The 23,173-nt window shown below is 40.7% G+C and overlaps 1 protein-coding gene across 5 annotated transcripts in view; it reads right to left on the bottom strand.

Moving 5' to 3' along the window:
• Positions 1-1,105: 1,105 nt before the first annotated feature.
• The window catches only part of ppm1ba (protein phosphatase, Mg2+/Mn2+ dependent, 1Ba), a 254,157-nt gene continuing 232,089 nt past the window's right edge, over positions 1,106-23,173 (bottom strand). The window contains exons 5-7 of one of the 5 annotated variants that reach the window (XM_072510958.1): positions 11,354-11,411; positions 10,458-10,515; positions 1,106-3,006 (exon numbers count right to left, since the gene is read on the bottom strand). In XM_072510958.1, coding sequence (XP_072367059.1) covers positions 10,504-10,515; positions 11,354-11,411 — 70 coding nt within the window. In that variant the 3' untranslated portion in view covers positions 1,106-3,006; positions 10,458-10,503. Of the gene's footprint in view, positions 3,007-4,672; positions 5,479-5,728; positions 9,401-10,457; positions 10,516-11,353; positions 11,412-23,173 lie in introns of those variants that run through there. The other 4 variants (XM_072510970.1, XM_072510940.1, XM_072510931.1 and 1 more) reach the window with 4 other exon arrangements.

The raw sequence follows: 23,173 nt of genomic DNA on the forward strand, positions 1-23,173 counted from the left end.
TGCCACAGAGGGCGGTGGGGGCCGGGACATTGAGTGTCTTTAAGACAGAAGTTGATAAATTCTTGATTTCTCAAGGAATTAAGGGCTATGGAGAGAGAGTGGGTAAATGGAGTTGAAATCAGCCATGATTGAATGGTGGAGTGGACTCGATGGGCCGAATGGCCTTACTTCCACTCCTATGTCTTATGGTCTTATAGCCGATCCTATTGTGGCCTCAACTCCGCATCCTATCTACCCCCGATAACCTATCAACTAAGGGTACACTTTCAAAATATCACAAGGATCTATTTGGCTAACTGGTCTAGTTTGCATTTACAATATTATACGTTTCTTAGCATCATATGACCTTATTCAATGTAATTAATTTATTTTTAAGAACCCATTTGGAAGATCTATAACAAACTTGAAGCTGTATGTTTTATTTACCAAACAATGACAAGTTACTTATAATTTTCAACTGTTTTGTTAATGGGAAGTGTATTCCAGAAATTACACATCTCAGAAAATAATAATTTAAAGTGAATGTCTAATCATAAGTGCTCAAAAGTTCTCAGTATCTATAAGGATGAACACATATCACATACTCAATACACAGTCAATCTGAATGGCCAACTGGATCTTCGGTTCGAAGGAGCAAATATTTAAATGCAAGATCAGTTAATATTAATAACACATACAGTTCTAAAGTAGATGAATAGACAATGCTATCAATTACATTATTTCCAAACACTACTGGAAGAAGATTATGTGAATCAATCAAAATTACTGAACCTTCACTATGGAAATAGGTAACACTATAAACATAATTCCACTTCTTAAAAATATATGCTTTGCGGTATATTTCACCTCAAGACACATTTAGAGTCCCATTATCTAACACGATTCAAAATTCCTTTTGAAATGCAAGTTTAAAATTCCATTCAAACTTTTTTATAAAAACCTGTAGCAATTACACATCTACTGGTCACATAATAATGAAAAAATGGCTCTCAAGATTATCACAAGAACCTGTTTTTTCTCTCTTGTAGATAAGAGTACAAAATATCGATATGGTTTATTCTTGGGCAGTACATACATGATACAAACTGTAAATACAAAGTCACAATGCATTTAGCAATCCTTTATTGAAGATAACAAGGTGGTTATGATCACTGTATTGTATGAAACATCACAAATATCATACAGGGAATATACTATAATCAGTACAGGGAAGGACCAGAGTGGACAGTCTGTGGACAATAAGAAACCACTTGTGCACTCTTCATCCCCTATCCTAAAACAACCCCATAATCTCAACAAAGGGTTAAAACACCTGTTAACATCATCTTCTTCAGGACATTTTCATTGTTGTAGCTAAAATCTAGTGAATAAATAAAAACACTGGCAATAATCATACTCTCTAGGCCAACATTCATACCTACACAATGAACCAAACGATTGGGGAAGCTGGTTGTAGGTACCAGTGTTCAAGGGTGTATGGTAACTGACAGCTTTCCAGCAAAAGGACTTAAATGAGGGGGGAAAAAACAAAGTTAGAGAAATACAAATGAATTCAATTTTATACAAATTCAATCAGCATCACTCATTAGTATGTTTCAATCATGTATAAGGGCAATGAACATTCTCAACAATACACCATTAACAGACAAGCTGCATCATTTAAATCTTACAAGGCATCCATAGCATGTGTATTGTGTACAAGTGGATACATTCATTGCTTTTTCTGCCCTCGATGCTGCTCAAATCCCCTTTCCCTCAACCATTAGCTTAAACCGAACTTTAGTACATGCGCAACTCAAACTTACTCAGTAAAATCATGTTATTGCAGAAATACAAATCAAACTAAGAATCTTCAAGTACCTTAAAAGACAGCCACTCTGTACCATGCCCATTCCACAATGAATGAAAGAAAAAAAAAAAAAATCACTGAACAAAATTAAGAAACATATTTTGTAAAGCTTAAATTCACAACAGAATATTTTAAATTGCATTTATAAATCTATGTGATCTCTAATTTTGAAATTGTTAATGCAAACAATTCTCTTGCAAAACTATATCCCAGTTTACACAAGGCTGTCACTCTTTATTTCTGTTGCAAATCAATGATACTAATAGAAAACCACATGTAGAACAAAATCACAATTTACAATATCATGTGAGAAAGGCAAATTTTATAGCGATATTTTCAACTTCTGCAATAGAGTGGGATGTCTGAAGCAAATGACAATTGACATAGAAGCATAAATTAATCTATTCATTTTTGTCCAAAGGTTCCGCTTAGCAAGGGTTTATAATCTACACATGCTTTAAAATCATATGGAAACTTTACCATACATTTGCTATATTTATTGCCAAATGCAATGTTATCTTCAAGCAAGCAGTAGACAACAAATACTGCATATCTGACAGCAGAGAAAACTGAGTATTTGGTAGTACAGCAGAAATTGAAGTGAAGAATTACACAAAATAAATTTCTACAGCATTCTGCTCACTACATGTTCCCTCTGGGCCTGAGATAGGTGCAGAAGCTCTCAACCTTGCAATCAAGTAATGCCTTATACAGCAATTTGTACATGCTCATGTCCGGTGAGTTAGATTTAAATTAACAGTACTTAGTGCATCTTCCAAATGAAACTAGAAATCCATGCACCTCAGGTACTTTATTACATCTGCTAACAGAATCACCATTCCTTCAGGCAACAAGTTGGGTACAGATGCAATCAGTAAGTCTGAGGCAGTCAACAAAATACTGTTTTAGAGGAAGATGCGCAAGAGTGGCAATATTAGAATATGCAAAAAAAATTAACAAATGGTGTATAATTCTAACAATTAAGTTCTCCTGCCCTTCTGACAAAATGACTTTAAAAGAAGATCCTTTGGATTTTTAATTTCCCTTGTAGTAAATAAAAGGTGTGTGAACGAAGGTTTCTTCCATATTTCAAACCAGGAAATTCTTAGCGATTCTAGCCTATTTAACTACCAGGGGTCTTCAAGATCTGCGGAACCCTGTGAGAAACAAAATAATACTATTACACTTGTAATCTTCATCACTTGTACAGAAGTTTTGTAGATGCCTTACCCTGTTGAATATTTCAAATATAAAAGGAAAGACAAACAAGAAAATGAGTTTTATATTACTTTAGGAAATTGGAACAGATAAGTACAAAGGGATAAAAGTTGCCTTATATATGGGTACACAACAGTAAATACCAGCCCAGCAGGACATGTTAACTGGATTCTTAAGAAAAGAACTAGAGAAAAATATCCTGGTGGATAACCTTAAAATATGCCTCAACTTACATAGAAAAGTGATTAACATTAAAAATATTATAATATATTTGCTATTTTGCAACATTTTAAATGTTACAATGTGCATATTTATACAAAATATATATTTGATTGTAATCACATTTAAGAAGGGACATGAAATGATTCTAATAAGAAAACACAATGTAAAATGAATCTAGAACTGTGTAACATTGAATCTTAAATTGGTCTAGTTCTTCATCAATCTCTGATATCTTTTCAGCTGTATGGCTAGAACATATTAAAAAACGTGCACAACAAAATCTGTGGAAGGTAGAAAATATTAATATTTTACCCAATGATAGTTTATTAAAATCGTGAATTTGCACTATTTTGATAAAATGTGTATATTGCAATCCAAGATTTTACACACACTAGCAGCATAGAATTACACTGATTTACAACATAACTATATACTAGAATCAGTCTTCAAAAATATGGAGATTTTAAATTTTAAATAACCTTTCAAAGTATGTTCAAGCTCTTTTACTGAGTGTTTGATGATTTGCCTGCTGACAACACATGTTGGCAATATGATGTCTTGACCTGCACAGTCCCCATTAGAGTTCATCCTTTTTGCAATTTCTGAGGAATATTGAAGTCATAGAAAGGTACTTCTATTTGTGCACAGTGTTTCAAACTCAGTGTTAGAATATAGTTGATGAGCGCAAGCATAAGTTTTAAGGCAATTCTTTTTTCAACCAAATCTTCCTTGCCAGAATTCAGAATTTACAGAATACACAAATGTGAGAAAAAAAACCATTCCATTTTCATCTCATTCTACCACCAATCGATATACATCAGAGAATACAAATGACGCATATTTTAGAAATGCGTCCTTTTCAATTGGTTTTAAAAATATGCAGTTTTGCATTAACACCAAATTTCTCACCAACATTACTAGTGCTTTCAAACACCTTTCCAAAACAAATTATGATATGCAACTTTAAAAATTATTTTTACCAACTCTATGTAAAATAGCAAACCCATTAGCTGCCCAAATGTTAGTTGTATTCGTTTGGAAATTAGCCAAAATAACTGCTTGCAGTAATATGTACATTGGCTCGGAGGGTCTGTGCAGTCTCGAACAATACATAGCTGTGCATGTAAACTAGGTTATTTTTGAAATAATCTGATGACTTTGATTACTTTAAAACAAAATGCGGAAATAGCGACATACATGTAATGGTTGCGTTAGAATCATAAGCATATGTAAAATGGTGCGCTTAGTTAAAATAAGCTTGGAAAAATTGTAACTGGAGTGCATTGAAATGCACACGTTTATAATAATTTTCTTGCAATGCAAGCTAAAATCTGCATCCCCAGAAATGTCACTTACTAAACGTAAAACACAACTATCTGGCTGCACGTTTTACTTTACATATTTATTGTGATGAAGAAAGAATATCCATATTAACATGTAATGATCAAGTTAAACAATGGTCCAGACATACTATAAAGCTTTATTACACATTCAAAACAGTCAATCCCCTCTCTGGCTGAATACCGCAACAAAGCAAGAACATACCCATTGGAATTGTTCACAAATAACTGACATTTCCACTAAAGCATGATGGTATCAATGTCATAAGCACCTGTTCTCAGTCATGCATTTACTATATTTACATTCTTACAAATAAAATCAATGTGCTACAAACAGGTCTTGAAAATTGACTGTCACTGCTTGGGCTGTTATGGCGACCTGACAACAAAAATCTAAGCCACAAGCGCAAAACACTTAAAACAAAACATGCAATAGAGATCACAAACTCATGCAAGGCAATATTTTAAACATAGTTGATAAACAATACTGGAATCATGAACTCATAAGGTGGTTCTCATTTTTTACTACATCTTCAATCAGTTCAGTTTACATCCTCAGGACGAGTCTCCTCATCAGCCTGCAACCTGGTCTCTGTTTCTCTAGCAGGCATAACTGCAGTGGAAGCAGCTTGTTCGGTGGTACTTGCTTCCCCCTGGATCTGAGCTAGCCTGTAATTAGCCAGCATCTCCTCCATTAGGTGGCGGTAGTTCCCCCTATGATTAATTCTCAATTGTCTGAGTGTCTCGAGCAATTTGCCCGGTCTTGTTCCCCCTTCATCTGCTCCAGTAGGGTCCTTTTCAAGATTCAATACCCCAGTGTGAGTAAACAGCCTATGATAATCTTTTGGACTATCAAATACATATAAAATTAATAATCAAAAAGAGCTCTTGTTCGTAAATATGCATCAAAATCATATTTATGACTACCTTTGAAGCTATACCTAAGCAACAAAAAGGCTAATTGATGTTAAGATTAGAAGTGCAGTAGAATCAGTAGTAATTCAGTTTTAAAGTTCTGTATTGTAATACCTCTTTTAATAGCTGAATAACTTCCAAAAATGTACTAATCAATTTTAAAAAGGACTATGACACAATCAGGTTGATTGCATATTAATTTATGAAATGATTTATTGAAGCATTTTTAAAACCTGCTTCCCAGTCTTGAAAACCTTTTCAGCAACAATCTGTTTTCAACTTGCAAGACTAAAGACAAACACAAAATGAAAATTACCATATCCCAACATTTTTCCCAGCCACAACCCTTTTAGGTTCCACCGATATTAAAATGCATTTTCGTATTTTTGCATCAAATCTGGTATGCACTGTGAATTTGGCTTTTAGATCGAATAGTATCACTTGGAAAATTTCACTGCACTATTTTGATTCATGACATAGGTCTTTTAGAAATTACATCATGTGCCTCCCCCCCTCCCCCAGTTTTATTATTACAGACACTGCGAAAATTAACAGGATCCAAGGATTCCTTCTTAAATACTAAATCCAGTACCTCAAGATTAGTATTTACTTCAGTTATATAAATATGATTAATGTAGTTTCCCATCAAGTTCTACTGCAGCTACTTGAATATCACCTTGTTCATGTTGATTTGTGGACTTCAGTCATTTGTATCATAAAGTTTAATAATTACCCTAAACAGCAGAATGCTAAATTTGTAGTGAATATGGAATTATAAATAAAAGGCTATTTCTAAAGCAAAGGCAATACTTTATAAAATTGATCCAGGCCTGAAAAATCAAAATTTAACATCTATATTGCGACTGAAAGACTTGTATGAAATGAGACATCAGTAACTCAATAAAGCAAAGAGAATAAACAATCAAGTTTTGTTTTAAGTTAAAAATATACCCTGTGATGAATATTAAGTTTTAGCAATCTGGAAAAATATTTTAAGTTCTGTAATGAATACATTTTATCTATTGTAAAAACATTTAGATTCATTTACTAGGAGTATAGTTTCAACATTTTTAGTTCAAATTTCTGCACCATTACAGAAAAGCAGATAAATTTCTTTATTTTTTCTTCATCTCTGAAATAGTACGAAGGTCCTATGAAAGTTTTACATTTATTTTTTCATTCAATAAATCTTTTGCAATGACAGTCAATTGATATAGGCCATTGTTGTTCAATATATTAGTCACAAGTCAATGACTAATTGGGAATCCAGACAAGACTAATGGCATTTCTGATTAGAAAATGGAAAAAAATGAGTATACGATAATGTCATGCCTGTGGGCTTGTGATATTATTACTCATATTTGCATGATGTATGCATTTATTAGTGAAATGGTAAGTTGTCAAAAAAGTGTGTTTTTTGATTGTTGAAAGTGTTTCTTTAGTGACTGACTGATTAAGATGTTTAAGTACATGTACACAAAGTACATTTATCTGTACATTATGCAAGATGTTTTCTAATGCACGTGGCTGAAACAGTACCATAACAACACAAAGCTAGTTAGCAATCTCCATTGGACAACACTGACATATGTCATGGGGAAAACAAAACCTGAACAGACCTGGTGGACATTTTGTTATAAATTTACATTTTCTGCTGAATTCTTATGCCCATCAAACTGATGAATGTCAGGAATGGAATCACAGAGTTTACCACTTGTGTGTCACCAATGTTAGCATTAAGCATTGCCAAATCATGTCCAATATATACAGAATGAATTTACTCAATCATAACAATATATATGGACTCTAACTTCAGAAGAACACTTACTACTGTCTCTTTATGGAATTCCCAATTCTTGCAACAGCTTCTGAGTAAGATGATCAGTTCATGCATTCTGTTCTAAATTCCAAAATGTTTTGGGTGAGGAACCACACTTTAGAAAAACTGAACTAAGATTTCCTAACCACATTTCATATGGAACTTATATTTAATCAAAGAACTGAAAAGATCATCCTAAATTATTTTGCTGAAGCGGATTTGAAAAATTAGACATAATTGAAGTGTGTCACCTAGATTCTTATTCCTTAAACCTAATTTCTACAAGTTATTTTCTCTCCATGCCACATTTACCTTCCGTAACTGGGGATCTCAATGACTTCCACTTGTACATGACAGCTGGTCCTAAAGTACATTAAGTAATGCCATATCCCAGTCAATGAATGAAGTGTAGGAAATATAATTCAACAGCATACTGAAAAATATTTTTTTTCCATCCACCTAAAGATAAATGATTATGAACCAGAATCTGTTGCCAAATGTTATTATTAACTCATGAAACAAAAAACTGTGTGTAACAGTTATGAGATACATTGATCAATATGGGGAAGTATGAGGTGATGCATTTTGGTAGAAAGAACACAGGCAGACAATATAAAATAAAGGGTACAATTCACAAGATTGTGCAGGAGCTAAAGGACCTGGGTGTATATATGCATAGATTATTGAAGGTAACAGGAGTGGACAGAGCAGTTAATACATCATATGGTATCCGTGGCTTTATTAATAGGGGCATAGGGTACAAGAGCAAGGTAGTTATACTGAACTTGTACAGGACACTAGTTAGGTCTCAGCTGGAGTATTATGTACAGTTCTGGGTGCCACACTATAGGAAGGATGCTGAATGTTTTGGTGAGTTTACAAGAAGGCGTTTACAAGAATCCCACAGAATCCCTACAGTGCAGAAGGAGGCCATTCGGCCCAAGTCTGCACCGATCCCCTGAAAGAGCATGCGACCTAGGGCCACTCCCCACTCTATCCCCGTAACTCTATGCATAGATCATGGCCAACCCACCTAACCGGATGGTTCCAGGGATGAGTAATTTCAGTTATGAGGATAGATCAAAGACGTTTGGACTGTTCTCCTTGGAGAGAAGGCGGCCAAGAAGAGATGTGATGGAAGTTTTCAAAATCTATCTCCTAGATAGAGAGATACTGTTCCCGCTCGTAAAAGGATCAAGATCTAGAGGACATAGATTTAAAGTGATCTGCAAAGAAGCATAAATGATGCAAACCGAGTGTGGTTCGGGTCTGGAATGTACTGCCTGAAAGTGTGGTGAAGGCAGGTTCTATTGAGGGAATCAAGAGGACATTAGATGATTATTGAATTAAAATAATGTGCGAGGGTATGGAGAAAAGGCAGTGGAATGGCACCAAATCATAATGCTCATCTGGAGAACCAGTGCATACACGATGGGCCGAATGGCCTCCTTCTACGCTGTAACAATCCTGTGATTCTGTATCACCATGATTGGCATTATAAAACTAGAGCTTGCCATCAACTTCCCTATGAATGTTAAGAAACTGCTCCATTTGTGCCCGGAAAAAAATTAAACTTGTCACAGCAAGGCTTAAGTACTGTATTAATGGGGTAATTTGTCTTTCCAATAGCCTTCCATTTCGAAACCAATTAGCAATTAAGAATTGTTCCTCACCTGCTGCATTAAGCACACAACCAGGATTCAAGCTTACTTGGGAAATGATAAAAGGAAGTAAATCCTTCAGAGAAGAAAAATGTTTCAGGGAATACAACTAAATTCTAAAATACAAGTAAAGAGAACACAGGAAAGTGCTTTACTGGACGCAAATGCCTCCGATAGACAACAGGCAAGCTACTAACTGGCTGACAAAGCAAGAAATGTTTCTGCCTAGCAGAGATCAAGATCACCAAATCAAATTTGATTCATTGCGAGTAACTATAAAATATACAGCCTCCCTGTGTAAGCAGCAGCTGCCTTTGTTTCCTGATTTTTATGAATTAAACCGTTTGAATCCTTGGCAGGAGGCAGGTGTCATGTTCTGTAGGCAAAAAAAAATGAATTATGCATCTTCCTGCAAGTAATTTGGTGACACTTTAATAAATTTCTGATTATTTAAAGGATGTCCATACTGTCACTTTGGAACTTTGCTAACTACTCAAAATCTTAAATTCCATTGGCAAGGGACTATGGGTCCCTTCATTCACCAAGGTCCAAGATGCTCAACTGACCTCACTGTAAAGTTATAAGTGCATTCACAGCAATTTGCGATGCAAAATTAATTGTGGAGCTGAAAGGGGAGGAAAAATAAAATCAACTCATAACATTCACTGATATTCCTGTTGCGTACTCATAGAATCCTGACAGTGCATAAAGGAGACCATTTGGCTTTTCGTGTCTATACCAACCCTCTGAAAAAGCACCCCACCCAGGCCCCCAAGCTATCCCCTATAACCCAGATAACCCACATATCCCTGGACACTAATTTAGATGGTCAATCTACCTAACCTGCACATTTTTGGACTGTAGGAAGAAACCGGAGCATCCAGAGGAAGCCCACACAGACACGGAGAGAATGTGGAAACTCCACACAGTCAACAAAGGCTGGAATTGAACCCGGGACCCTGGTGCTGTGGGGCAGCAGGGCTAACCACTGTGCCGCCCGACATCTGTCCAGCTTGATGGGACTCCGAGCAAGTAATCATCTGTTCTGCACCATCCTCACACATTCACTGTGGCTCATCTACAGATGCTTTGTGACATCCGTCATCCAGCTATGCCTAGATCATCCCTTCTTCCCTCGCCCTTTCCTACAGAAGAGGTCTTTTGTCACTTTCCAGTTCTGATCAAATGGGCAAAATACTAACTCCAGCAAATTCTGGGTATACGTGTATATGACACATCAAATGAACTAAAACTCAATTTATACAACCAAGTTCAGCTGCTAAGTAGCTTTAGTGCTCAAACGAATTCCATTTTGCCTGATAATATAGGGCTTTAATGTAACTTGATAGAATTGGTTACAAGATAACAGAAGCTAAATAAATCGCTGATACAATTAAATCAAGTAGCCTAAATGTTGGAGAAGGTTAACAGACCTTGCCTTCAACACAATGCAGTTTAGATGTGAAAGTTTAAGTCGTCTCATCCCAAATCCTGAAAGAGCAATAATCAGCAATTTAATTCATAACAATGTGGGAAGTGAATTAAATTAGCACCAATACAGAAGGTACAATTTTAGTTTCAGCTTGGCAAATGCTGTAGGAACAGAATGCATTGAGTTTTGCTCTGTTTCCAATCTGAGGTATGTTTACCCCAATAATTTGTGTCGTACACAGTGGGAGCCATAAATGGCAAAAGAGTTCCATTCCTCAGTAGCATTGATGTTGGTGAGCATAATTCAACAAAAAATGGAAGTTTAAAAAAACTATTTTGCATTATTTCTTGCTTTATATTTTCCACAAATTTTGGAAGCAATATGTTCCTTTTAATAACTTTCAACATTTTTACTGCGGTACAGTTGAACTAATTATTTCATACACGTTTACTCAAATACATTTCTAAATAATTTCTTTATACCCCAAAATACAGGCTTTACACCCATTGAGAGTGAATGGCACAGCATAGACCAGGTGGAATGAATACCCTCTTTTTGTGCTATAAAATTCTATGTAAGAGTTAAAGTCGTACAATTAGACAAGCTTACTCTGCAAATTACATGTACACTAAGTGTTTGATTAAAAATCTAGGACAAATTCTAAAAGGTGGTCGGAAATCGTTTCAAGTTTTTTTTTGCATGACAAAATTGTTTTTCGCCCAGAATAATGAAAAGATTATCAAATGGCAGGCTATTACAAGCAAACTTTTTGATTAGGTAGATTTACATAAATGAAAAACAAGTATAATGAGCATTAGGTGTACATTGTAATAAATAATTATTTTTAAAAATCTTTTCAGTACAAGAATAGTATGTGCATAAGAAAATAAAGCTCACCCCATCATCTTCCCTGTGTGGATTCAGTCTACTATAAACAGCTTCGATCACATTGCGCCTAAAGGAATGAGAGAAATACAAACTGACAAGTGTTTCTTGTTTTGATTACTTGTGAAAAGATGAAGCAATACTTAAAGTGCAATACTGTTACCTTCAATGGAATGTAGCTAAACTTGAATACAAAAGCTCCACAGAATACCACCATACCTTGGATCCAAAATGTATTCTTGTGATACATAGGCCCGACGTTTGCAGTTGTAGTGATTTGAAACTGTCAGCATTCGCCATCATAACTCAGTGAAATTGACAGCGACTTCTGACACGCACAAATATGCTGTTACACGTGAAAAAACAGAAATTGCTGCCACTGATTCCTCACTCCTCCACAGGTTGTGCTGTTAAAGTCCTTTCAGATGGAAATCATCAAGAAGTCACTGATTTGGCATGAACTTGCACTTTTTACACTTATTAGTCTAGCGATAAAACCTTTGAAAAAGCTATGTTTTGTTGAATGATGTGTAACTGGGTTCTAGCTGCATACAATGCTTTGAATACTGTTGAGCCACCTCTCTGGAAAAATAAATTGTATATTTCTAGAATGTCAAATCTCTCCAGTTCATGAAAAAAAATTCCATTGGCTTTTAAAATAAAGAAATAATTTTGTAAAGAAGTTTGACATTTTAGCTTCTACTTTGATTCGCTTTCTGTAAAATTATAAAAAGTAAATGATAAAACAAGCTCATTACTCTCGGGCTTGTGTAAATTCTTAAATGTGATTGGCTGGCTAGCTTGCTTGTTGATATCAATGTTGCTGGACACTTGAGAACCTCAACAGCAATGAAATTAACATTAAAAAATGTGAAATCCATGCCATCGAGCTCACTAGACCTTCCTGGGTAAGTTTCCTCGAGGTCAGCGCTAAGCGTTACTTCACTATTGACTGCAAAATCTGGGTCATGAAGTTAAAAATCCAAGAAATTTGAAGTTTTATAGAAACTTGTCATTTTTAGTACCAGTTAATGTATTCTTCCTAAAGAGCAATTTTATTTTGTCCAAGAGTCAAAAAATATTATTCAAGAAAAGCGTTCGGACATTTGAAGTATTTAAAGGGCTGTTCCATTCATGACTGAACCAGACTGCATAATACAGATAATTACATACAAGTAGGTTATTCAAGTCACTTAGGCTAATTCAACTAGTTAGATTATAGCTGATCTGCATTACAGTGTCAGACTTTGTTTAACAGTAGCACCCTTGCCCCTGAATCCGAAGGTTGTGGGTTCCACACCACTCCAGAGTTGAGCACATTTATCCAGACTGACACTTCAGTGTAGCACTCAGACCGCTGCACTGTTGGAGGTGCTGTCTTTCAACTGACATGTCCTCTCAATCGGTATGGAAGATTTCATGGCACTATTCAAATTAAAACAGCAAAGATATTTATTCTTTTTTTTTGTTTGAAATAAGGTCCTTTTAATCCATCAGACAGTATGCCAAGCATAACATTCTAAAATATTCTTGCATTTACATTGTAGCTAAAAAAATCATAGGGTGCAAATACATTGACACATTGGTAAAAACAGAATACTTAAATTTGACAAAATCCACAAAAGGTGCAGCAACAATTTCAACCTCTCTTTACTTAATTGGAAGAGGGAGAACAGGTTGTGGTGGATTTGGCGGCAGAGGTCTTAGTGGCCGTGGAGGCGGTGGCCGAGGCGGATTTGGAGGATTTGGAGGTGGAAAGACGACTCTCCAAGGAAAGAAAATCAAATTTGATTAGAGGCCAATAAGACTGCTTTACCTTGTGTTCAGACAGAGCCTCGGATAGCCTCATAGTTGGACATTCCAGAATTCTACATGGACTAGCTGGCTGTGCAGTTTGGAGTGTGGTGAGAGCTCGCTAAGTTTCTGAATGGACTTGCAATTAAGTAAAGATATTTATTCTGAAACAAATATCACCAAAATAGATTGACTGACCATGAGTCTCATTACACAAATTGTCTGCTGTTTTCCCCGATATTACAAAAGTAACTATGCTTCAGAAGGACTTCACTGTGGACCACAATGAGATTGTGATAAGTACTATATAAATTAAAGTCTTGAAGCTAACTAACAAAATCTAACCATCAGCTTCCAAAAAGCGTCAAATTCGAAGATTATAAGCCCATGGCATATGGAAGCAAGTATTAATTTAAGATATGCACAACATTCCTTCACTTGTATTAAAAATATAAGTACAGGTGGAGTGTCTCAAACTGGCAACCTCAGGACCAAGTCCGTGCCAGGTTTCAGATCTTGCCGGGCTTCCAGGGGCAAGTTGATAAGAACTAGGAGCAGGAGTAGGCCATCTGGCCCCTCGAGCCTGCTCCACCATTCAATGAGATCATGGCTGATCTTTTGAGGACTCAGCTCCACTTTCCGGCCCAAACACCATAACCCGTAATCCCTTTATTCTTCAAAAAACTATCTATCTTTATCTTAAAAACATTTAATGAAGGAGCCTCTACTGCTTCACTGGGCAAGGAATTCCATAGATTCACAACCCTTTGGGTGAAGAAGTTCCTCGTAAACCCGGTCCTAAATCTACTTCCCCTTATTTTGAGGCTATGCCCCCTAGTTCTGCTTTCACCCGCCAGTGGAAACAACCTGCCCGCATCTATCCTATCTATTCCCTTCATAATCTTATATGTTTCTATAAGATCCCCCCTCATCCTTCTAAATTCCAACGAGTACAGTCCCAGTCTACTCAACCTCTTCAGCTCTGGGATTAACCTAGTGAATCTCCTCTGCACACCCTCCAGTGCCAGTACGCCCTTTCTCAAGTAAGGAGACCAAAATTGAACACAATACTCCAGGTGTGGCCTCACTAACACCTTATACAATACAATTGCAGCAGAACCTCCCTAGTCTTAAACTCCATCCCTCTAGCAATGAAGGACAAAATTCCATTTGCCTTCTTAATCACCTGTTGCACCTGAAAACCAACTTTCTGCGGCTCATGCACTAGCACACCCAGGTCTCTCTGCACAGCAGCATGTTTTAATATTTTATCATTTAAATAATAATCCCTTTTGCTGTTATTCCTACCAAAATGGATAACCTCACATTTGTCAACATTGTATTCCATCTGCCAGACCCTAGCCCATTCACTTAGCCTATCCAAATCCCTCTGCAGACTTCCAGTATCCTCTGCACTTTTTGCTTTACCACTTATCTTAGTGTCGTCTGCAAACTTGGACACATTGCCCTTGGTCCCCAACTCCAAATCATCTATGTAAATTGTGAACAGTTGTGGGCCCAACACTGATCCCTGAGGGACACCACTAGCTACTGATTGCCAACCAGAGAATCACCCATTAATCCCCACTCTTTGCTTTCTATTAATTAACCAATCCTCTATCCATGCTACCACTTTCCCCTTAATGCCATGCATCTTTATCTTATGCAACAACCTTTTGTGTGGCACCTTGTCAAAGGCTTTCTGGAAATCCAGATATACCACATCCATTGGCTCCCCGTTATCTACCGCACTGTTAATGTCCTCTAAAAATTCCACTAAATTAGTTAGGCACGACCTGCCCTTTATGAACCCATGCTGCGTCTGTCCAATGGGACAATTTCCATCCAGATGCCTCGCTATTTCTTGATGATTGGCTTCAGCCTCTTGCATATTGAAATATGCCTGTTTCTATGTGCTTATCCTTCCTTTATGAATCCTGTGTGGTCTCACAGGCTGTCTATTCCCCTCTGCTATGTTCTTTTCATTCGAAGGTCACATAAGATAGTTTCCATAGGTGGTTATAGGTGCTTACCTGTCAGTAACAGAGGAAACTGCTAAATGGTACTTTCATTCACCAGTGATAACTGCAGCGGGACACTAACAGAGAGACTGGCACCATGTTGCGACTAAGGTTTGGGTTCAGCAGGGCCGAGCTGGGTCGCATGGGTTCAAGAGTCACTCCAACCACTTGGAGCACAGGAAACAACAGGTTCATGCTGCTGCATGAAAGTGTTTATTTTGTTCTTCACTCTATTGCTGGCCAGGGTGCACATTTGTGGCTAATTAATTCACTAAAACTATGAAAATAACATGTTTTGGGGGATGAACGCTTAAGTTACTAAACTTAATTATGTACTTGTATTCTTGCATGGCCCACTTGAAATGTAAGAGCTATGGACATCGCCGGTTTTTGGATAGCTGAATTTGAGGTACTATGCTTGTATGTAAAGCCTGGAAAGAAACGTTTAAATGTTGAAAGCATAAAATTGATGCTGCAGTTCTAAGGGGGCCATGGAGCATGCTTACTAATTTTTAGCATTAAAAGTTATCTGGTCTGGTTAATTTTAAACCTTTTTATAATTGAGAATTAATAGGAGAGAGAAAAACCAAGTAATTTAAATTTTCAATGGACAAACCAGACAATCACTCACCCAAAAGTCACGTCAAGTCACTCTCTTATATCTATTCCCTCCCCTCTGCAACCCCGCCTCCCCCATTCCCCACCCCAAGCATATACCCCACAGTGGTCCCATTTTGACCTAGTTAGATAACTGGACTGACAAGTTTAAAATTTGTTTGCATCTAATGCCAAAATGGTTCACAAATTTCAATGTCACCTTAAAAAGAAATTGCTGTTAAAATTATTTCTGCTGTATTTCAGTACAGATGAAGGCTACTCAGAAAAGTGTATTTTTATATATTGTTTCCACTGAAACTATTAAACGGTAAAAGAGTGACTAGGCTTCACCTATCAAATGTTCTGAATCTACTTCACTGAAAACAAAATACAGTCAGGCAATCACCAGTGAGACAACTGAATAAGCACCAACCTATCTATATCAGTCATTATGAAATATTCTTCCAGAAAATTCATATGATTTACATTTATAAAGTAACTAAAATTGATCCCAACACTTTAGTAGCAAAGCCTATTTTGATAGTTGATCGCCGACAGCAATAATAATAATAATCTTTTATTGTCACAAGTAGGCTTACATTAACATTGCCATGAAGTTACTGTGAAAAGCCCCTAGTCACCACATCCCAGTGCCTGTTCAGGTAATGAGCCGGTACGGGAATTGAACCTGCACTGCGGGCCTTGTTCTGCATTACAAACCAGCTATCTAGCCCACTGAGCCAAACCAGCTCATGCTCAGAAATTTAAAAAGGGTTTCTTTCCCTGTACCCAATATCTCTGATTAATATGGTCATGTGTAGATCAATCTGTAGGACATAATTGATAACATTTTAATATAATAATTCCAATATTACAAATATAATAATTCCAATATTACAAATGAAAAACTTTCAACAGACAATGGAGCATGTTAATGAGATGCAGAAAGTTGTATCAGATTGTGCAGTGAAAAAACACCAAGTAGGTTCAATATTTTTTCTAAATTGTTGAATGCGATTTTGCTATTCTAGGGGTACATTGTTAAATGGATGAACAACAATCATACAGCTGTATCTTATGCAGTTTCTTTCACTATGAGTATCAGAATAGGAACAGCCCAGAACAAAGACATTTATTTCGGAGAGCAATTCAATTAGCCCCACTCCCCAACTCTATCCCCATAACTCTGTAATTTTTTTCTCCTTCAGAAATTTATCAAATTCCCTTTTGAAGATTACTTTTGAATCTGTACCCATCTCTTTCCAGGCACAACATTCCATATCCTAGCCACTCTTAAACTTTTTTCCCCCCACATCGTCTCTAACTATTCCATCAATCACTTCAAATCTGCATCACTGGTTATCAACCCTTCAACCTTATTTACTCAATTTATTTATTGTTTTTAATCAACATTTTGAGGTATTTTTGGTATAGTAACAACAACAAAATAAACAATATAAATGAAACCATAAACAGTGCAAAAGCCATTTACCTCTCGTACAGGTCCCACCCTTATTGACCCCCTACTGTAATCTAAACTGCAACCCCCCACCATCTGCTGACGATTAATTTCCCGCAAATAAGTCGACGAACGGTTGAGACCTCCGGGTGAACCCTAACAGTGACCCTCTCAAGGCAAACTTGATTTTCTCCAAACAGAAAGCTAGCCATGTCCGATAGGCAAGTCTCCGACTTTGGGGGCTTTGTGTCACTCCATGCTAATAGTATCCGTCTCCGGGCTACCAGGGAAGCAAAGGTCAGAACGTCTGCCTCTTTCTCCTCCTTGATTCCCGGGTCTTCTGACACCCCGAAAATCGGCACCTCTGGACTCAGCGCCATCCTGGTTTTTAACACCGTGGACATGACGTCCGCAAACCCCTGCCAAAATCCCCTAAGCTTCGGACATGTCCAAAACATGTGAACATGGTTCGCCAACCCTCCTCGCACATCTTGCGCACCTGTCCTCCCCACCAAAGAATATGCTCATCCGGGCCACTGTCATGTGAGCCCGGTGAACAACCTTAAATTGTATCAGGCTGAGCCTGGCACATGTTGACGGACGCGTTGACTCTACTCAAAGCGTCCGTCCATAGACCATCCTCTATCTCACTTCCCAGCTCCTCCTTCCACTTCTGCTTCAGCTCCTTGGTCTGCGTCTCCTCCGACCCCATAAGCTCCTTATAAATGTCCGAGACGCTCCCTTCTCCTACCCACCCACTGGAAACTACCCTGTCCTGAATCCCCCTTAGCGGTAGGAGCGGGACAGTTGACACCTGTTTACGAAGGAAGTCCCGCACCTGCAGATACCTGAATTCGTTTCCCCTCGCCAACCCAAACTTTTCCTCCAACGTCCTCATACTCGGAAAGCTCCCCTCTATGAACATATCCCCCATCCTCTCAATCCCCGCTCTCCGCCATAACCGGAACCCCCAGTCCATACTCCCCAGGGCAAACCGGTGATTATCACAGATTGGGGCCCAGACCGATGCACCCACTGTTCCCACATGCCGCCTCCACTGGCCCCAAACTCTCAGGGCTGCCACCACCACTGGACTGGTGGAGTACCGTGCCAGCGGGAACGGCAGAGGCGCAGTTACCAACGCCCCCAAACTGGTGCCCTTACATGAAGCCGCCTCCATAGGCATCCATGCCGACCCCTCCCCCACCACCCACTTCCTGATCTTGGCTATATTCGCCGCCCAGTAATAGTGACTACAATTTGTCAGCGCCAGCCTGCCCTCTCCCCAACTCCGCTCAAGCATTACCTTCCTTACTCGCGGGGTCTTGTCCCCCCAGACGAAGCCCGTGATCACTCTGTTGACCCGCTTAAAAAAGGACTGCGGAATAAAGATGGGGAGACACTGAAATACAAATGGGAATCTCAGGAGGACTGTCATCTTCACCATTTGCACCCTCCCAGCCAGAGACAACGGAAGCGCGTCCCATCTCCGAAAATCCTCCTTTATTTGGTCCACCAGCCGGGCCAGATTCAATTTATGCAGCCGGTCCCATTGCCGCGCCACTTGGATGCCTAGGTACCTAAAGCTTCCCTTCACTAACCTAAATGGTAGCTCTCCCAGGCGCATCTCCTGTCCCCTCGCCTGGACACAAACATCTCACTCTTTCCCATATTAAGCTTATTCCCCGCAAACCGGCCAAATTCCTCTAGTGTCCTCATGATTTCTTCTATCCCCTCTATTGGGTCCGAAACGTACAGAAGCAGGTCATCCGCATAGAGCGAAACCCTGTGCTCACCCCCCCCCCCCCCCCCCCCTCCCCCTCCATCTGGAACCAGTCCTCACCAGCCCCTCGAGGCTCTCAGAGCAATTGCCAACGGCTCTATAGCCAGCGCACACAACAATGGGGAGAGGGGGCATCCCTGTCTCGTCCGCCGGCGCAGTCTAAAAGAGTCCGATGTTGTCCTATTCGTCCATACACTTGCCACAGGAGCCTGATACAGTAACCTGACCCAGTCAATAAAGCCCCTCCCGAATCTGAAACGTCCCAGTATCTCCCACAGATAGTCCCATTCTACCCGATCAAAAGCCTTTTCTGCATCCATTGCGATCACTACCCCCACCTCCCTACCTTACAGGGGCATCAATATCACATTTAACAGCCTTCTTACATTGGCCACCAACTGCCTGCCCTTAACAAACCCCGTCTGGCCCTCCCCAATAACGCCTGGAACACAATCCTCGATCCTGGAGGACAGGATTTTGGCCAGCAACTTGGCATCTACATTCAACAGGGAGATCGGCCTGTAGGACCCACACAGCACCGGGTTCTTGTCCCGCTGAAGAATCAGCGAAAACGTTGCCTGTGACATCGTCGGGGGAAATATCCCTCTTTCCCTTGCCTCATTGAACATCCTCAACAACACCGGTCCCAATATCCCCAAGAACGTTTTATTAAACTCCACTGGGTACCCGTCCGGACCCGGGTCCTTACCCGCCTGCATGGCCTTCAAGCCCTCCACTATCTCTTCCAGCCCGATTGGGGCCCCCAGCCCTTCTACCCGCTCCCCATCCACCTTTGGGAAATTCATCCCCTCCAAGAAGTGCCTCATTCCTCCGACCCCGTAAGGGGTTCCGACCTGTACAGCCTGCTGTAGAAATCCCTAAACGGCTTATTCAACCCGACTGAATCACCAACCAGGTTCCCATCTCTGTCCTTTACTTTCCCTATCTCCCTAGCTGCCTCCCTCTTCCTGAGCTGCTGTGCAAGCATTCTGCTGGCCTTCTCTCCATGTTCATAGATCGCCCCCCTCATCTTTCTCAGTTGCTCCACCGCCCTCCCTGTGGTCAGCAAGCTAAACTCCGCCTGTAAACTCTGCCGTTCCCTTAAAAGCCCTGCCTCTGGAGTCTCCGCATATCTCCTATCAATCTGTAGTAAATCCTTTACTAGCCGTCTCTGCCCTGTCCACCTTCTCCCTATGGGCCCGGATCAAGGTCAGCTCCCCCCTAACCACCGCCTTCAGTGCTTCCCACACCACCGCTGCTGAAATGTCCCCCGTGTCATTGACCTGCTGGTAGCTCTGAATAAATTTCCTCAGCCGCTCGCACACCCCTTCATCCGCCAAAAGTCCCACATCCAACCTCCAGTGCGGGCGCTGGTTACTGTCTTTACTAACCTGCAGGTCAACCCAGTGCGGAGCATGGTCTGAGATTGTAATCGCCGAGTACCCAGTGTCCACCACCCCAGCCAGCAAGGCCCTGCTCAAAATAAAGAAATCAATCCGGGAATACATTTTATGCATGTGTGGGTAGAAAGAGAACTCCTTCACCCTCGGCTGCCCAAACCTCCATGGATCCACCCCCCCCCATCAGCTCCATGAACCCTCTTAGTTCCTTTGCCATTGCTGGCAACCTGCCCGTTTTCGAGCTTGTCCGGTCCAAGCCAGGGTCAATAACTGTGTTGAAGTCCTCTCCCATGACCAACCTGTGCGAGTCCAGGTCCGGTATCTTCCCCAGCATCCTCTTTATAAACTCCACATCATCCCAATTTGGCGCATACACATTTACTAATACCACCTGCACCCCCTCTAGCTTCCCACTGACCATAATGTACCGACCTCCCACGTCCGAGACTATACTACCCACCTCAAACACCACCCGCGTATTGATCAGGATCGCGACCCCTCTAGTCTTTGAATCTAGTCCCGAGTGAAAGACCTGACTGACCCAGCCTTTCCTCAGTCTAACCTGGTGCGTAACTCTAAGGTGAGTCTCCTGCAACATTACCACGTCCGCCTTCAATTCCCTAAGATGCGCGAACACACGTGCCCTTTTGACCGGCCCATTTAACCCTCGTACATTCCAGGTGATCAGCCTAATTGGGGGGCTCATTGCCCCCCTCCCCTCCGCCGATCAGCCATCCCCTTTTTGAGGCCCGCCTCCAGCCCGTGCTCCGCGCCTCCACCGTGTCCATCCCCAGGCAACGCCCACCCCTAACGTCCTCTCTGTCCCTCAGCCCAAATCCCTCCCTCGTCAGCAGAACATTCACCCCCCGCCCCCGCCCCAGTAACAACACCCTGTAACCCGACCCCTTTACTAAACCAAATATATGCACACACCCCACTGCGCTTCCGAGAGCTAGCTCGCCCAGTTAGCTTGGTGGCCCCCATCCCTGGCGCCGGATAGTCTCCCAACTATTGTTCCCTCCCCACCCGCTCATACAAACAAACTCCAACATCAAACAATCCCCACACAATTGCCCAACAGAAAAACACCAAGATCAAAACAAGCACACCTCCATCCCCCAACAGTGCAAATGAAAACCTTAACTCACTCAGCTCTACCGCTGGTTTCAAATCAATGCAAACGGCATCACAAACATCTTCCATGAAACGCAAAACGAGAAACTTTTTACAAAAACAGAGAAACAAAAAGAAAAAACAAAAACATGAATGTTGCAGCCAAGTTCAAAAGTTCTCAATCCATCACCAGCCCTTTCTTTTTCGCAAAGTCCAACGCGTCTTCAGGCGACCGAAGTAGAAGTGCTGATCCTCATGCGTGACCCAGAGACGGGCTGGGTACAACAGTCCAAACCACCTTTTTCTTAAATAGGATCGACCTGACCTGGTTGAAGCCTGCTCTCCTCCTGGCCACCTCTACACTCAGTTCCTAATAAACCCGCAGGATGCTATTGTCCCATTTACAGCTCTGTGTCTGCTTGGCCCACTGTAGAATGCGCTCCTTATCCGAGAACCTATGGAATCTCACCACCATTGCCCTCGGTGGTCTCCCATTCGCGGCTTCCTCGCGAGTGCTCTGTGAGCCCTAACCACCTCCAAGGCCGGGAGACCGCCCCATCCCCCAGCAGCTTCACAAACATGTCTGCGATGTATGCCCCAGCGTCCATTCCTTTGGACCCCTCCGGTAGCCCGACGATTCTTAGGTTCTGTCGGCGGGACCTATTTTCTAGGTCCTCCACCTTTTCCAGGAGCTTCTTCTGCTGGTCCCTCAGCATCCCCACCTCAAGCTCCACTGCAGTCTGATGTTCCTCCTGCTCAGCCAGCACCTTCTCTACCCTCTGGATCGCCCTATCCTGGGCGTCCAATCTATGCTCCAACTGCTCAATCGACTCTTTTATCGGGTCCAAGCAGCCCAGTTTCTGTGTAGCAAAGCCTTCCTGAATGACTTGCATCAGCTGCTCCATAGACTGCTGGGTCGACAAGCCAGAGGTCCGAACCTCCGCCATGCTGTCTTCTTTTACAGCTACAGCCCAAGCCTTCTCGATCTTTTTGTTTCTGCCCTTACGAACACTTCTAGTCCTTCTCTCCATGCACCGAAGTGGGAATTCGTAAACAATTGTGACTAACATCCGTTTCACAATTCAAGACCAGTAGAAAACCGGGGGAAAGGTCCAAAAGTCCGACCAGAGCGGGAACCATCAAATGTGCGACTTACTCCTTCATAGCTGCCACCGGAAGCCTTATTTACTCAATTTATGATTTTGAACACCTCTATCAAATATACTGTGAACCTTCGTTGCTTTAAGGGAAACAACCTCACTTACCCCAGACTATCCACAGAACTCTAACCCCGCATTAAGAGGCTGGTTTAGCACAGGGCTAAATGGCTGACTTTTAAAGCAGACCAAGGCAGGCCAGCAGCGCGGGTTCAATTCCCGTACCAGCCTCCCTGAACAGGCGACGGAATGTAGCGACTAGGGGCTTTTCACAGTAACTTCATTTGAAGCCTACTTGTGACAATAAGCGATTTTCATTTAATTTCATTCTTGAAATCATTCTAGTAAATATCTTGCTTCCTCTCTGAAGTCCTTCCTAGACCATGGTGCCAAGAACCGTACAATACTTCAGCTGGGGCTGAATTAATATTTTATAAATGTTTAGCAGAATTTCCTGGCATTTGTACTCTTATGAGCGTGATCTACCAGCCACGTCACGCAGCCAGTA

This window comes from Scyliorhinus torazame, chromosome 1, assembly GCF_047496885.1.
Source record: "Scyliorhinus torazame isolate Kashiwa2021f chromosome 1, sScyTor2.1, whole genome shotgun sequence".
Classification (NCBI taxonomy): Eukaryota; Metazoa; Chordata; class Chondrichthyes; order Carcharhiniformes; family Scyliorhinidae; genus Scyliorhinus; species Scyliorhinus torazame.